Source organism: Capricornis sumatraensis, chromosome 23 (assembly GCF_032405125.1).
Source record: "Capricornis sumatraensis isolate serow.1 chromosome 23, serow.2, whole genome shotgun sequence".
NCBI lineage: Eukaryota > Metazoa > Chordata > Mammalia > Artiodactyla > Bovidae > Capricornis > Capricornis sumatraensis.
The window spans coordinates 25,167,094-25,182,460 of record NC_091091.1 but is presented as its reverse complement, the minus strand read 5'-3'; the positions used below and the strand labels follow the sequence as shown (position 1 = coordinate 25,182,460).

Genomic DNA, 15,367 nt, shown 5'->3' with positions numbered 1-15,367 from the left:
CCAAATAGTTGACTTTCACATGAACAGATTCTAAAGGGAAAGGCCATATGAGGAATGTGAAACTCTCTAAACTCAAAGTAAATTATACTAACATGTATTTAATGCTTTATGTGTATTAACTCACTAAATCCTTAAAATAATCCTACAAGGATTCTCTTCTTACCTCATTTTAAAAGACAAGTAAACTGAGGCTAGCAAGGTTAAGTCACTTGTCAAAAGCCTGATAACTAGTAAGAGGTGGAAGGAGGTTTATGAAGCCTGGAAGTTTGATTTCCAGGGCAAGTCACTCCATCTGGAATCTTATTCTATACCAGAGATGGGCAAACTTTTTCTGTTAAGGTCAAGAGAATAAACATTTTAGGCTTCTCAAGCCATCTTGTCTCAGCTACTCAACTCTACCCTCGTAAGGTGAAAATAGCCATAGATAATATATAAGTAAATGGGCTTGGCTATGTTCCAATAAACCACTATTTATGAATAGTAAATTTGAACTTCATATACAGGTATATTTTAACAGACTACTTTTTAGAGCAGGTTCACAGAAAAATTTAGCAGAATATAGAGAAGTTTCCAACCAACCTATCCCCACACATGCATAGCCTCCCCATCAACATCCTGCATCAGGGTGGTACACTTCTTACAATCAATGGACTATATTGAAACATCATTATCACCCAAAGTCTAGTTTGCATTAGGACTCACTCTTGGTGAATTCCATGTAGTTTTCACATGTTACAAATTATACTTCTTCACTGAAATGTTTTCCCCTAACTATTCTTAGCCCTTGAACTGCAAAGAAATGAGCAGTGGCTTGACTTGACCCACTGGCTTTAGTTTGCCCATCCCTGGTATACACTGATGATGACTGGATTAGCAACCAAACTGAGGATTCCATTTGAAAAGTAAGAGATTCCTGGGTCCATCTTTCTACTACACTAGAAGAGAATATATTTTCATGTTGTGTCTCCTTATTCCCACGTTTTCAATAAAACCAACTCTGAGAGCTGGTAAATATTATTAAAAATACAGCTGACCCTTGAACAACTAGAGATTTCAGGGCACTGGAGAAGCTAATGGCACCCCACTCCAGTACTCTTGCCTGGAAAATCCCATGGGTGGAGCAGCCTGGTAGGCTGCAGTCCATGGGGTCGCTAAGAGCCGGACACGACTGAGCAACTTCACTTTCACTTTTCACTTTCCTGCATTGGAGAAGGAAATGGCAACCCACTCCAGTGTTCTTGCCTGGAGAATCCCAGGGACGGGGGAGCCTGGTGGGCTGCCGTCTATGGGGTCGCACAGAGTCGGACACGACTGAAGCGACTTAGCAGCAGCAGCAGGTCCACCACTGTCAGCCCTTCACATCTGTGCTTCTACACCTGCAGATTCAACCAACTGCAGACCATGTAGTACTGTAGCATGTATTCAGTGAAAAAAGTCCATGTATACATGGACCCTTGCAAATCAAACCCATGTTGTTCAAGGGTCAACTGTATACTTGTAGTAATATATGGGAAGTCATGGGGCAAAGGTCTATTTGATATAGTCAGGGGAGAATGGACAAAGGGGTGGACTGTTTTTCCTCTGAAGGGAAGGAATATTATGTCAAGTTTCTCACTTGGCACTGTATTCAAACCCTGACCTTGGCACTTAGGCAAGCTATCTGACCTCTTTGATCTTCATCTTCCTCACCTATAAAATGAGAACACTAAGTACCTACTCGATGGGTTTTGAGTATTAAATGCAATTGTTCAGGTGGCTATCCTCAGTATAGTAAGAGTTTAGTCTACTTCAAAATTAATGATTAATCCTAGTGAATAAGGACACATTTTTAATAGTATAGTACATTCTGATTTTATATACAAAAAGATAAAATGCACTATAATTGAGCTTTGCCTTGCACATCAGAATTAAAGTTCAACTCAGAATGCTTATTTCACCAGTTACCTATTTAACAACAATTGAATGCCTGAATGCTGCAGGTTATATTTCAGTTTTTAATCTTACCACTGAACAATATGGTTACCCTAGAAAGATTTTAATTGTGACATATAAGTTTAACCCTATTTTCTCTTTGAGACTCAGTAAGTACCGCTTGGAAATCCTCTTTACAAATTTCCCTTGTTTGTTATTATATCATGTTTATACCTCTATTATACTGAGTACTTAAGCAAGGAATAAATGGTAATTAGGCAACATTAAACCTACTCCAGATTGGTTTCTAGAGACCTGAAATATGATGGAATCTGTTTTGAAAATGTGGAGATCTTCAGTCCTGGGTGAAGATATCTTAAGCTTTCTAGGAAAAAAAGTGCCACCACAGAAATAATCTTTTCACTCTATTTACATGAGTCTCTGTTTTGAGGAGAGGAAACGGGGTTTGCATTTTGCAATTTTTCAAAATTGTATTGTCATACTAATCTCAGATAGTGGAAGAACTTGGAAGACGTTCCTCTTAATATTTCAGAAGCTTGATTTACATGACAGATTATGTTACTGAGAATTCCACTATTCAGCAAGTTCAAAGAGTTAGACAAGTGAGGAAAAAGGCTCTTTTTCAAACGGGCCGATTTAGGACTTATTTCCAAGAAGTTAGGATCATAGAGAATCTTGTGTTCTAATGTCTCTGGGACATTAAACAAGATTACTAAAGTTATCGGTGGGAGAAGTGTCCTCTTTGCAATGGGGCAGGTTCAAAGGAGACTTTCTAAGTACTTGGTTCTCCTTTCATATCCCTATTTTATAACTTATGGGATCAAAGAAAAAAATTAACAATTTTCCACTTGAATAAGCAATGGCAGATTTTCAAGATCCTAAAATAAACCAAAATCAAACATTTGTAAAATCAAACAAAACACATTGGGTTTCAAAAAGGAATGTCAACACTTCTGATATAGCCCAGGCATAATAGTGGTGTGTCAAAAAGGTAGATACAGTCCTCTTCCAGCTCACTGTCTAAAACCTAAAAGTTGATGAATGAAGAGTCTGGGGCAGAAGTATATTCTTATTTTCAGAATGATCTGAATGACTATGAGTTCAGGCTGGATTTGAATCTCCTTTTCAGCATTTACTAGCTGGGTGACCCTGAACATATTGCAACTTTCTATGCCTTAGTGTCCTCATGTGTAATTCTGAGCCAATGGTGCCAATACATCATGTGGTTTGCGGAGAAAATTCACAGTGGATGACAAGCTGTATTACTTAGGATCCCTCTATTACCTAGTAAGCACTCGACAATAGCTACTATTTTTATTATTTGAACGTAGCATGAAAGACCCATAGTTCTGACAAGACAGAACGTTTCTGAGGACCAAATGCCCCCAACTGCCAGTGCCCTGTGCGGTGCTGTGCTTAGTTGCTCAGTAGTGTCCGACTCTGTGACCCCCCATGGACTGTAGCCCACCAAGCTCCTCTTTCCGTGGGCTTCTTCAGGCAAGAATACTGGAGTGGGTTGCCATGCCCTCCTCCAGGGGATCTTCCCAACCCAGGTCCCTACAGTGTAGCTAAAATAGCGGTGCCCAATGCAGGGCTGACAATCAGTGATACGGAGTCATCTTTACTTGTCTCAGTCAAATCAGAAAATGGACTTTCCCCCCCCCTTTAAGTTAAAGGCATTTGCTTTAAAGACCTGCTTCTTATCCTCAGAGTAGCTTTTTTAAAAAATGTTAAAATCTTTGATGAAACCTCGGTGAAGACAGTTGGGCTTCCGTAGTTGGGCTTTCGTCTGAAGTGAAAGTGAAGTCGCTCAGTCGTGTCCGACTCTCTGCGACCCCATGGACTGTAGCCTACCAGGCTCCTCCCTCCATGGGATTCTCCAGGCAAGAGTACTCGAGTGGGTTGCCATTTCCTTCTCCAGGGGATCTTCCCGACCCAGGGATCGAACCCGGGTCTCCCGCATTCCAGGCAGACCTTTAACCTCTGAAAGTGTTACGCAAAATTAAAAATCGGCAATCCCATCCTGGGTCCCCAAATTCGTGAAAAATCTCAAGTTTCAGAATTGGCCTCAAACCCCTCTCCCCTTCAATACAACGCAGACCCCAGCAACCCACCCGGTGCAGGCAAAATGACAGACGCCCCCGAGGCACCTCCCGGCGGGCGGCAAACGGAACCGGATATGGAGCGGAGGTTGGGGGGGGGGGTGGAGGGTGGTCGCAGAGAGAGGCGGGGCCCAGGCGGAACCCGCCCCTTAGAACGCGACTCTATCCGCCAATTGGCCGCGGCGCCCAGAGCGTCACCAACCTTCCGTCTTTGGAAGCGCTCCAGCCGAGCGGTACAAAGCTGAGCTAATGAGTGGCCGCGTTACAGGCTCCTGGGCCGGAATCTTGGATCCCAACGGGTCTGTGGCTGGCCAAAGTGGAAGCCGAATAGTGGCTGGTCGTGGCACCTCAGCGCCCGGGTCTACATCCTACTGAAGTCCGCCCACAGCGGACCCGGGCTTGTTGGGTGGGGCAGGCGGACGGCAGCAGAGATGGGTCAGCTCCGAGCGTGGGCATTGGTGGCGGCGGAGGTGGGCGGCTGGAGACCTTTTGTGAAGTCAGCCAGTTCGCTGCTGCCTCCTAGGGTGCGGCCCCCAGGTCGCCTGTATCACCATAGGGCGAAAGGCCCATTTCATATGTGTACTCCTGGGCCCACCCGGACGTACCGAATTGGAAATCTAGGGGTGAGCCTTGGGGGATTTCTAGGCGCTCTTACTTTTAAGAGAGTATGAGGCCAGTCTATGTCTGACGCAGGATACAGCATGCTTGGGGCTGGTGTATGGGGATGACCCACAGAGATGTTATGGGGAGGGAGGTGGGACGGGGGTTCATGTTTGGGAACGCATGTAAGAATTAATAATTTTAAAATTTTAAAAAATAAATTAAATAAATTTTTAAAAAAAGGAAAAAAAAAAAAAAGAGAGAGTATGAGGGCAGGTCGAAAGCCCGCTCCCTAGTTCTGATAAAGGAGCCCTGTACTGGGTATGTTCTGCAGCACTTTCCTCCAGCATCTTAAGACTTCACTTAACCTCAGGACCTTAACTGAATCATCTGTAGAATGAAATGATGCTCTCCGGACCTACTTTCTCATGGAGGTGATGTGATGATAGAAAGTGAATAGTGAGAAGCCTAATGAGCTAAAGTGTATAAAGACAACATCAGTATTGCCGAATTACTCATCCAGCTTTAGAATGGATGTGGCCTTCTCAGCATTTACTTATATACATGGAACACCTTTTGCGCTGGGCAGCATAGGATTTGGTAGGAAGGATTTTGAAAGGGTTAGTGATTGAAGCCTGAGAGAACCAATAGGAGACCAGCTAGTCACTTGGCTTTGAAATAATGTGGGTCTGGACTTCAGTGGCAACAGCAGTTGTATAAAAGGCATGAAACCGAGTCAGACATGGAAAAGAAAGAATGAGGAATTGAAAAGTTCTTAACTCAGAACCTAGAAGACAAACTTGAAAAGGCATCTCTTGCAATGACAACACAGTATCCATGTGGAAATGTCCTATGGGCAGTTAAAAATCCAGATTGACTTCCAGCTCTCACTAGAGGTGATTTAGAAATTTTCAGCATGGAGTGTGATAGAACCCTTAAGAGTCATTTGAACACCCTGAGACAGGAATTGTGTTTATATTGCTGTAGGAGGCCTGGAGGAAAGCCCACAATTTGGCCAAATTTGGTGTCAAATCAGAGGTGATTCAATAAGACATGAGAGCACATGGTAAAATAAAACCACAGTATTATTCATATTAGTGAAGGAAAGTATCAGCTATGTCTTCATTGCTGATTCTTGTCCCCATCAGAGACCATAGTCACAAGCCTCAGGGCTGTTCTGCAAGTAGAGGTTGAAGAAACCTTGAAAGGTCTTCACATCAGTGAGGAGAGATGATACTGTGGGATCCTTCTTCATTGCTGCCATCCACAGCTTAAGGGCTGGAGCGTGGTCTACACACCTGTGGGAAATGGAAATAATGAAGGGATGAATAAGGCTAAGTAGGAAGGTATTGCAAAGGCTCCTTTAACTCTGCAGTTTCATATCATTTTCCTCTATTTTCAAAGAGTTCTTTAGAAATACTTCTTTAAGATGTGCATAATCATAAAATATGAGATTTGGAAGTATTGTAGAGGTCCTTGTTTTGTGAAAGAGGAATCTAAGACCAGAGTGAAGTGACTTGCTCAGTTAACCTAAGAACTTGTCCAAACTAAGAGACTGGTAGCTTTTTAAAATGAAAATGTGAAAGACAATCAAGAACATGACATATTTATTACTCTGTGGTCAGACAGTGACTAATAGCAACTGAGCAGCTCTAAGCTCTAGGAAATGGGAGTAAGCCAAGGTGGCTGCTAAACTTCAAAACACAGAGTTTGGGAAACAGTGTGGGACTCTTGCTGGTAAATGGAAGGTGGCATTGGTCACACAGTCCTGCCTGACGTCCTTACTAAAATGTGCATCCTTATGGGTTTCTAACCAGGGGAGGAGTAAATCACTTTTCAAACATTTTACTACCTGTTACAGAATTCCCCACCCCTGCCCAGCCCAGAGATGGGAGAAAATGGTGAGTGTAGGTATAGGACATGCTCTGGAAAGTCCAAGTCTCCTCCTGTCTGCTTGTTCCCATTCATGTCAATTGAATGAGATACATTAATTTTCATCTATATGAAAGGTTAGTATACATAATTCCAGTTATCATTGTCCTAAATCATGCAAAAAATATTCAAATGTCTTACTCATTCAACTCCAGAGCTTCCAGCCGTTCAAACCAGGGCCAGATGAGGTAATCAATCATAGAAAGAGAATTGCCACCAAAGAAGGTTGTCTTCTTAGCAGTCAGAACCTGAATATTAAACAGCATAAGAATACTGTCCATCAGGACTAAAATGGATAAACTGTGCAGTAGTCATATGCTGGAACACTATACAAAGAATAGGAATGAACTATACACAGCATATACAACCTCAGAAACTTGATCCTGTATGAAAGAAGTCAAACCCCAAAGTGTATATGATTCCATTTGTACAAAGTACAGAAATCATCCAAAACTAATATTCTGTTTCTTGATACGGATGCCAATTTCATGGCTGTCTTCACTTTGTAAATTCAAGCTATACTCTTACGCTTTGGGTAAGTCTCCGCATATGATACGTCAATAAAAACTTTACTGAAAATAAACTGGACATAACTAGATTAACTGTTAAACAATGCCACATAAAATCCTTTGAAAACCAAGTACAAAAGTATATGTCTGAAATTTAAGGACGTAAATTAATATTATGGTTTTTCAAACAGAAGATTGAGAATATTATCTGGCTAATAAACACCAAAGCATTTTATAAAACATCCATGATTTTTCTCAGGGCTCTTATAACATCCTGCATTGTAGATAGATTATTTATATCTACCTGAGTATTTATTTTTGGTTTACTATCAAACCAATCATCTGAATGGTATGGACTGCCTCTCACTTTCTACCTCCCATACTGTTCAGCAGAGTGCCTTGCAGTTATTAGGCACTCAGAACTGTACAATGAACCAATACTGTCTAGGTCTGTCCTTAAATTGTAGTGCCTGGTAATTATATTATGCATAAGTAAAATTAAGTATGATAGTTTCAGTCAGAAGGAAATACTCTCTCAGCAGCCTGAAACATGGAAATAGTACAACTCACTTTAACGCATGAGTCCTTAACCTGGAGTCTGAAATTAGATGGGAAGAAAATTATATGTCCCCCAACTAACCCCAAATTTAGTAGGTAGTATGTGGATTTTCTACTGCTTGGGGACTTGGCACCTTAAACCTCTGCCCTGTTCAAGAGCCAGCTGTAGTTGTATATAGCTGCTGCTGCTAAGTCACTTTAGTCGTGTCCGACTCTGCGACCCCATAAAGAGCAGCCCACCAGGCTCCGCTGTCCCTGGGATTCTCCAGGCAAGAACACTGGAGTGGGTTGTCATTTCCTTCTCCAGTGCATGAAAGTGAAAAGTGAAAGTGAAGTCACTCAGTCATGTCGGACTCTTCATGACCCCATGGACTGCAGCCTACCAGGCTCCTCCATCCATGGGATTTTCCAGGCAAGAGTACTGGAGGGGGTTGCCATTGCCTTCTCTGAGTTGTACATAGAGACTTTTCTAAATCAGGAAACATGATCCTCTTTCTGTCTATATAAATGAGAATATGAAATATGTAACTGTAAAGAAAAATATAAATTACAAAACTGATTCATTACAAATGAATTACAATTCATTACAGTCCAATTACAAAACTGGAATATAAAAATCCTGAAAATCAATTAACATTAAGGAAACTGAACTACTGATAAAAACTCTACCCCTATAAAAGACACTGGACTCAAATGTTTTACAGAAATTGCCAAACCCTATCAAATGATTTCGAACTTAAAAAACCAGAGAAAGTAACCTGACTCATTTTATGAGTTGAGAAAATCCCTGATATAAAAACCAAATAGTGGATTCCCTGGGGGTCCAGTGGTTAGGACTCTGTGCTTTCATTGCCAGGGGCCTCCTGGCATGGCCAAAATAACAACCACCACCACAACAAAAAAACACACAAAGATATGATAACAAAGTAGTCTCTTTTATGAACAAATATGCAGTAATGAAATATCAACTAGTTTTAAAATATATATGAAAATCCATTGAAAGCAAGTGGGTTTTACACAGTAATACTGGCACAGTTCAACACCAGAAAAATCTGTCAATGCTACCATACCTATTCATCAGATTAAAGGGAAAATATTCAGTGAACATTTCATCAAATGTAATAGATGAAGACAAAATACTCAATAAAAGCCAACACTCTCATGACTTTTAGAAAAATATTAGCAAACTAGTAATAGAACTTTCTTAATGGGAAAAAAAGCTTTGAAAAAATCTACAGTAAATGGCAACCCACTCCAGTATTCTTGCCTGGAAAATCCCATGGACAGAGGAGTCTGGTGGTTTATAGTCCATGGGGTCACAGAGAGTTGGACACAACTGAGTGACTTCACTCACTTTACAGTAAATTTCAAACTTACTGATAAAAGGTTAGGATGCATTTCCAAAGGAGACAAGAACTGTGTCTTCCCTCAGTAAAAACCTAAGGCTGAGTGTGAGTGGAAGAGAATTCCATATAAAGGTCCAAATAGCATCTCTCTCACAAAGGAGGAAAAAACACATCTGGGTTTCCCCAAGTGTCTCTCTAATGGCAGACTTGTGGGAAATGTTCATTATATAATAAACATTTTTATATAATTTTATATAAGTTTTAACGTATAAAATAATTTTATATCCATAAAGTTTATTATATAATATTAAGTGGAAAAAACCACAATGACTTATGTTCTGATTATAGTTATGTTAACATTTTAAATATATGTTCAAGGACTGAAAACAAGCATAGAAAAACATAAACAGGTGTAAAGCTGTGGAAATTTGGTTGAAATTTTTCCTTAATATTTTGGTGTCAGTGCAATAAAAAGTTTTAAAAGCAGGCCCATGACAAAACATTTTTAGGTATTTTGGTTTGTATCTTAAGTACAGCAGCTTACAGCTGGTATCTGTTATAAACTAAAATTTCCTATTTGATGCTATTTCTAATTACCTTAAAGTCATTTTGGAGATGGGAGTATGAAGAAAAGAGGAGAAATGAGTGTGGGTATAATATATCACTTAATCCAATAAGAATCAAGAAGGGATTATTTACCTCCTCTAGCTTGGTGATTTCTTTATGCAATTCTTCTTTTAGGCCAGAGCAGTCTTCCTTATTTTGTGTTCTAAGAATCCCCGATATCAAAGGTGGTACCTAGACAGAGAATAATGTCTTAGTTTATCAGTGTGAGGCTAACCATACTGACCCTGTCACATTAAAGCAGGATAGAACCCTCACAGGCCGTGTCAGGGTATTCTATACACGTGAAACGTGCACCAGTTCCTCTTCACAGAGGTTATATACTGATCCTAGAAACAGTTTTGTCAACAAAGATGCTGTACCGTTCAGGATTTTATAAGCTGCAAATAAGCCATTTTGGTGAGTCTGAATCAAATATATCTTAAAAGGACACTGAATGGCATGTACTATACATGAAAGAGACTTGAAGACAATTTGGCAAAGTGAGAAGGAGAAAGTCTTTTAGCAAGAATAGAGAAGAAGGTGGCAAGTTTGGGAAAAATAAAAATATTCAGCATGACATGAATATAAAGTATTAGGAGAAGAGTGAAGAGATGTAACTTTGAAAAGTAAACAGGGTCCAGATTATGAAAGGGCGCACAGGACATGTCAGAGCCGGCAAGAGCATAATCCTGTTTGTCTTTCCCTCCCAAATCACTGAACCAAGAGTGACAGCACTGATTCAGCTTTAAAAACAAAGATATTTTAAATAGGAGCTGAAATTTCTTAAACACGCACCTTAGAAAAGGACTCAAAGACCATCTTTTGGCAAGCTTTCTCATAGGGGTCGCCTGGCAACAGCTTCTTCTCTGGATATGCTTCATCCAGGTACTCACAAGTGATGGCAGATTCACAGATCAATTGACCCTGACTGGTTTCCAGAACCGGCACCAGGCCTGAGGGATTCTTCTTGAAGAACCACTCAGGCTTATTTTTCAGATTTATGTTGATGACTTCATGCCTGAAAAACATAGAAGACAGTGAAGACAGTAACATTTTTCTTGTATTCCTGAATAAAATGTCATTGGTCCCATCACCCACTTAGCTGATCAGACCCCAAATTTTGGAGTCAGCGTGGCCTTGATTCCTTCCCCCTACCCTCTCTTCCTCAAATCACCTGGATCAGCAAGACCTGTCAGCTAGATCTTCAAATCAGTCTGACTTCATCTGCTTCTCAGCTTTAACACTTGCCACCTCGTCCAAGACATCACCTGCCACCTGAATCTCTACAGCAGTCCCACTGGCCCCTGTGCTTCCCCTGTGACCTCCCTATAGTTCATTCTCCACATCCATTTACAAAAGTAAATTGGATGAGGCCACCCTCCTGCTTACTTCAGTTCAGTTCAGTTGCTCAGTCATGTCTGACTCTTTGCGACCCCATAAATTGCAGCACGCCAGGCCTCCCTGTCCATCACCAACTCCCGGAGTTCACTCAGACTCACGTCCATCGAGTCAGTGATGCCATCCAGCCATCTCATCGTCGGTCGTCCCCTTCTCCTCCTGCCCCCAATCCCTCCCAGCATCAGAGTCTTTTCCAATGAGTCAACTCTTCGCATGCCCCTCAAGTGCTCCTCACTGCAGTGAGGATAAACTCTAAACCCCTTTCCATGCCATGTGATCTGGCCCCTGCTTACCTGTCACATGTTTCCTATAACTTCCAGTTTGGTCATTATGATGTGGCCACAATTACCTTTTTCAATATTTCTTGAATTACTTTCTCCATTGTACCGATGATATGTAACTGAAATTACTTTGCTCGCTTAATTTCGTGTTTGTTATGTCACCTCCCTAGAATATAAGCTCCAGGAAAGCAGTGACCTTGTGTGTCTTGGTCATATTCATAAACAAACATGTAAATCAGCAAAGTTTTAAACAGATTTATATGCTATGAAAAAATATAAACATTTTCAGATAGGCACTCAGTATACACTGGTTGAATAAATAAGTGGAAATGCTTCAAGATTGTCGATTAGATATTCCATTTGGGACTAAGATGTATCTTAATTGCAAAAATAAATCAGCCAGCTAATTGAGTTTGTCCACACCCACTATATAGAATCAATATGATAAAACTAAATTCCTTTTGCTAATTTGAATAGAAAGCTAGTCATTTTTTACAAGAATATTAGAGAATCCAAAAAATTCAACCACAAAATAAGCTCCCAGATTAAATCTCCATGCACTGATGTTTTTTAAAACTGCCACATGGGTAAATCACACTAAGTAAACCCATAAAGAAGAAACAGGTGAAGTCCAGACTATACTAAGATTGTTTTTAGATCTAACTTCTCTCTTGTCTGAGAGATTTTAGGGGAAATAAGAGGAAGGGAAGTTTCATATAATTGCTACAGCCAGATCCATATCATTGTCAAAGCTGGATGAGTGTTCAACAGAACAGATTAGTTACTCAGAAATAATACACCCTAACATCTTTTGTTTCCTTTCTCCCCATCCACCTCAGAAGCTACAATAGCATTTAGCTTGAGGTACTATTAAATACACAACCCTACCCTCTCCCCCATGGAAACAAAGGAATAGCCAGATTGAATACTGGCGTCTGTGTGTATGTATTACAGGGTTTGTCTGCTGACAGATCACTGTACACTCAGATACAAGCCACTGCAAGAACAATGAGGCTCCCTGCCAATCAAGATTTCTGCAATTTCATACTGTGAAAAGAAAGGGTAAATCCTGGGCTTTTGTAATAAAGAAGGCTCTCAGAACACATATGCATTTTGGTATCTTGGTAATGATGAGCCAACAGGGCAACATACCTGCTGCAACAAGTTGGAAGATGAGAGAAAACCGTGCTTTAGTAGATTGTATCATGTGGTAAAGTCTACCACTTCTCTAATCAAAGTCTCCTGGGACTCAAAACGAACCCATGAACATAGTATATTAGTTGGTCAGTCATGTCCGACTCTTTGCGATGCCATGGACTGCGGTCCACCAGGTTCCTCTGTTGTTTGCCCTGCTAGGCAACAGTTACCACCCTTCACTCTCCATACATGCACTTTTATAAGATCACTTTAATTTTCCTTTGGAAAACTGTCCCAGAAAGATTAAAGTTTTCAATCTAGAGCTCCAGAGGGGCACTAACCCAGAACTCTGTGCCTCCAAATTCAGCTGTTTTGATCCTGAACTCTTCAGTTGTATGAGCACAAGGTATGTCATTTTTCAATCCAATTGAATTGGATATCTGCTATGTATTGACAAATGTTACTAAATGCTAAATATTTTGCTATGTATTTAGAATCAGTTTCATCTAAAGACACAAGAGTTACTGAAGTGATTAATCCAAAAATAATTTTTTTCTTTCTTTAGACTATATAGCTTACTTTTTTTAGAGAAAAGTATTGTCTGCTTAATTCTCCCTCTAGCAGGCTAAAATTAATTAAAAAACTCTAAGCATATAGATGGAAAGTTTCTTTGGAATGGGTGCTATGTTTTAAACTCCCACATCACAGGTATTTGATGTCTGTTCAACAGATCTCAAAGGTCATTGGAAGAGAGGCAGATCCAATGGCTGTTCAAGTCAGGAAAAGTCAATGACTTGGATATTTCCTGTAGATAACTAGTTTCTGTGGGGCTTCCCCAAAATCTGAATCTTAAAACAGAGACACTTTATTTTATTCAAAAACCCAAGCTATAAGAAAATGCACCATGTAGTTAATTCAGGACTCTACCAGTAGGATAGTCAAGGTCTGGACTCAGTAGTAGGGTAAATTACCCGCTGGTCAGGAAAGGGCTATATCCTCAGAATAGAAGCAAACAATATATAGATAAATAGGACGTGAATGAAGTGGGATGAAGGAGAAGGCAGTACAGAAGGATTCAGGGATATGCCAAAGCTAAAAGAGCCTTTGCCTGTGATTCCCATTCCAGTGATCTCTGCATACCACCGACTTTACTGGAGCCCCAGCTTTGCTGACCCATAAAACGGTTAGGTTAATCTAAACGAGATGTCCTCAACTGGTGCAGTCTGTGGGATTCCTTCCACTCCCCACCAGGGGAACAGTGTTCATAGCTTTCAATGCATGCAATAAGTCGCTTCAGTCCTGTATGACTCTTTGCAACCCCGTGGACTGTAGCCCGCCAGGCTCCTCTGTCCATGGGATTCTCCAGGCAAGAATACTCGAGTGGGTTGTCATGCCCGCCTCCAGGGGATCCTCCCAACCCAGGGATCCAACTCGAGTCTCATGTCTCCTGCACTGGCAGGCGAGTTCTTTACCACTAGGCCTTTATCACCCCGCAGAAGGCTGAGAATACTCTATTTGGCAGTAAGGACCCTATCAGAGATTCTCATCCCCCGCCCCCAGGCCTGTCCAAGCCTCCCCAAGCAGCTGGTTCCTGGCAGGCTGGGAGCGGCCCCTGCCTCGGTCCTTACCGGATACCCTTGGCCGTCAGGACCAGGCGAGTCCTCTGGGCATACGGGCAGAACCTCATGCTGTAGACACGGATCAGGCCCTCGGGGACGGGCCCCGGGGGCGCGCTTCCTGCGGAGAGCAGCAGACGCGGTTACAGCCTGGACCGCAGTGGGGGCGTCCGGTTTTCCGCGAATGTGAAGTCTCCTGGGCCGTTCAGCTCCGGAGCAGAACACCCCCCACCCCCACCCCCCCGATCCCCCACCACGCGTCGGATCACGGTCGGCAGGTCTCACCCTTGCCCAGGCTCCTAGCTGATCCTCCGGACATCTCGCCGCGGCACAGATAAAGCTGGCGCCGGGGTTTGCAGGCGAATTAAAAAGTGATCGCCCCGCCTTCCCTCTTTCCCTCCCTCCCTTTCCAGCAGACGTAAACCAAACCCGCGCGCAGAAGCCCGCCGGGGCGGCCCTACCCCGCACTCTGCTACATTCCCCACCCTCTGCAAGAAGGAAAACGCCGCAGCCCGCTCGCCGGGTCGGCGATCATGGCCGGAAGCCACCCCGTAAGCCCTGAGGCAGCGCCGGCCTTCCGGGTTTGGTGGGGATGAAGTCTTATTGGCTCAGACGGTAAACCATCTGCCTACAGTGTGGGAAACCTGGGTTCGATCCCTGGGTCAGGGAGATTCCCTGGAGAAGGAAATGGCAACCCACTCCAGTACTCTTGCCTGGAAAATCCCATGGATGGAGGAGGGGGCTACAGCCCATGGGATCACAGAGTTGGACACGACTGAGTGACTTCACTTTCACTTTCAAGTCTTAATTAGAACACCTCAGGTGGCGACTGTGCCAGAGTTCATCGTGCTGGCCAAGAGGTGCTGACATATCGAGGTGCACAAATGACTCTCAAAATCGTCAGAGCCCTTCCCTGACGCGGAAGGATGGTGGCTTCACTTTACAGGCGAGTGGATCCACGGTCCACCCAGACCCTGACCTCCCAGCCAGGCGGCCCCAGATGGCGAGCCCTGGCCGCAGTCACGTGGCTCCGACTTAATTGCAGCTCTTCCTACCCCTTGGAGAGGAACAGAGATCATTCTGTCATTTTTGAGATTGCATCCAAGTACTGCATTTTGGACTCTTTTGTTGACCATGATGGCTACTCCATTTCTTCTAGGGGATTCCTGCCCGCAGTAGCAGATATAATGGTCATCTGAGTTAAATTCACCCATTCCAGTCCATTTTAGTTCGCTGATTCCTAGAATGTCGACGTTCACCCTTGCCATCTCTTGTTTGACCACTTCCAATTTGCCTTGATTCATGGACCTGACATTCCAGGTTCCTATGCAATATTGCTCTTTACAGCAT

General features: G+C 42.4%; 1 protein-coding gene across 2 annotated transcripts; it reads right to left on the bottom strand.

Annotated features, from left to right (window-relative positions):
• Positions 1-5,727: 5,727 nt before the first annotated feature.
• LOC138070198 (glutathione S-transferase omega-1-like) lies at positions 5,728-14,406 on the bottom strand. Of its 2 annotated transcripts, XM_068961342.1 has the most exons (6): positions 14,303-14,406; positions 14,030-14,138; positions 10,381-10,603; positions 9,679-9,777; positions 6,708-6,814; positions 5,728-5,932 (listed from the first exon to the last, which is right to left on the bottom strand). In XM_068961342.1, the coding sequence occupies exons 1-6, from the start codon at positions 14,334-14,336 to the stop codon at positions 5,779-5,781; spliced, it is 726 nt and encodes a 241-aa protein (XP_068817443.1). In that variant the 5' UTR covers positions 14,337-14,406; the 3' UTR covers positions 5,728-5,778. The 2 variants fall into 2 exon arrangements, with proteins under 2 accessions (XP_068817443.1, XP_068817444.1); XM_068961343.1 differs by lacking the exon at positions 9,679-9,777.
• Positions 14,407-15,367: the final 961 nt, after the last annotated feature.

Bases quoted from the DNA above. Each gene is read 5' to 3' on its own strand.
- LOC138070198 (XM_068961342.1), bottom strand. From the start codon at position 14,336: ATGTCCGGAGGATCAGCTAGGAGCCTGGGCAAGG. The intron at 10,604-14,029 runs GTAAGGACCGAG...TATGTTTTTCAG, and splicing joins CTGACGGCCAAGGGTATCCG to GCATGAAGTCATCAACATAA. The intron at 6,815-9,678 runs GTAAATAATCCC...TTTAATATTCAG, and splicing joins AAATCACCAAGCTAGAGGAG to GTTCTGACTGCTAAGAAGAC.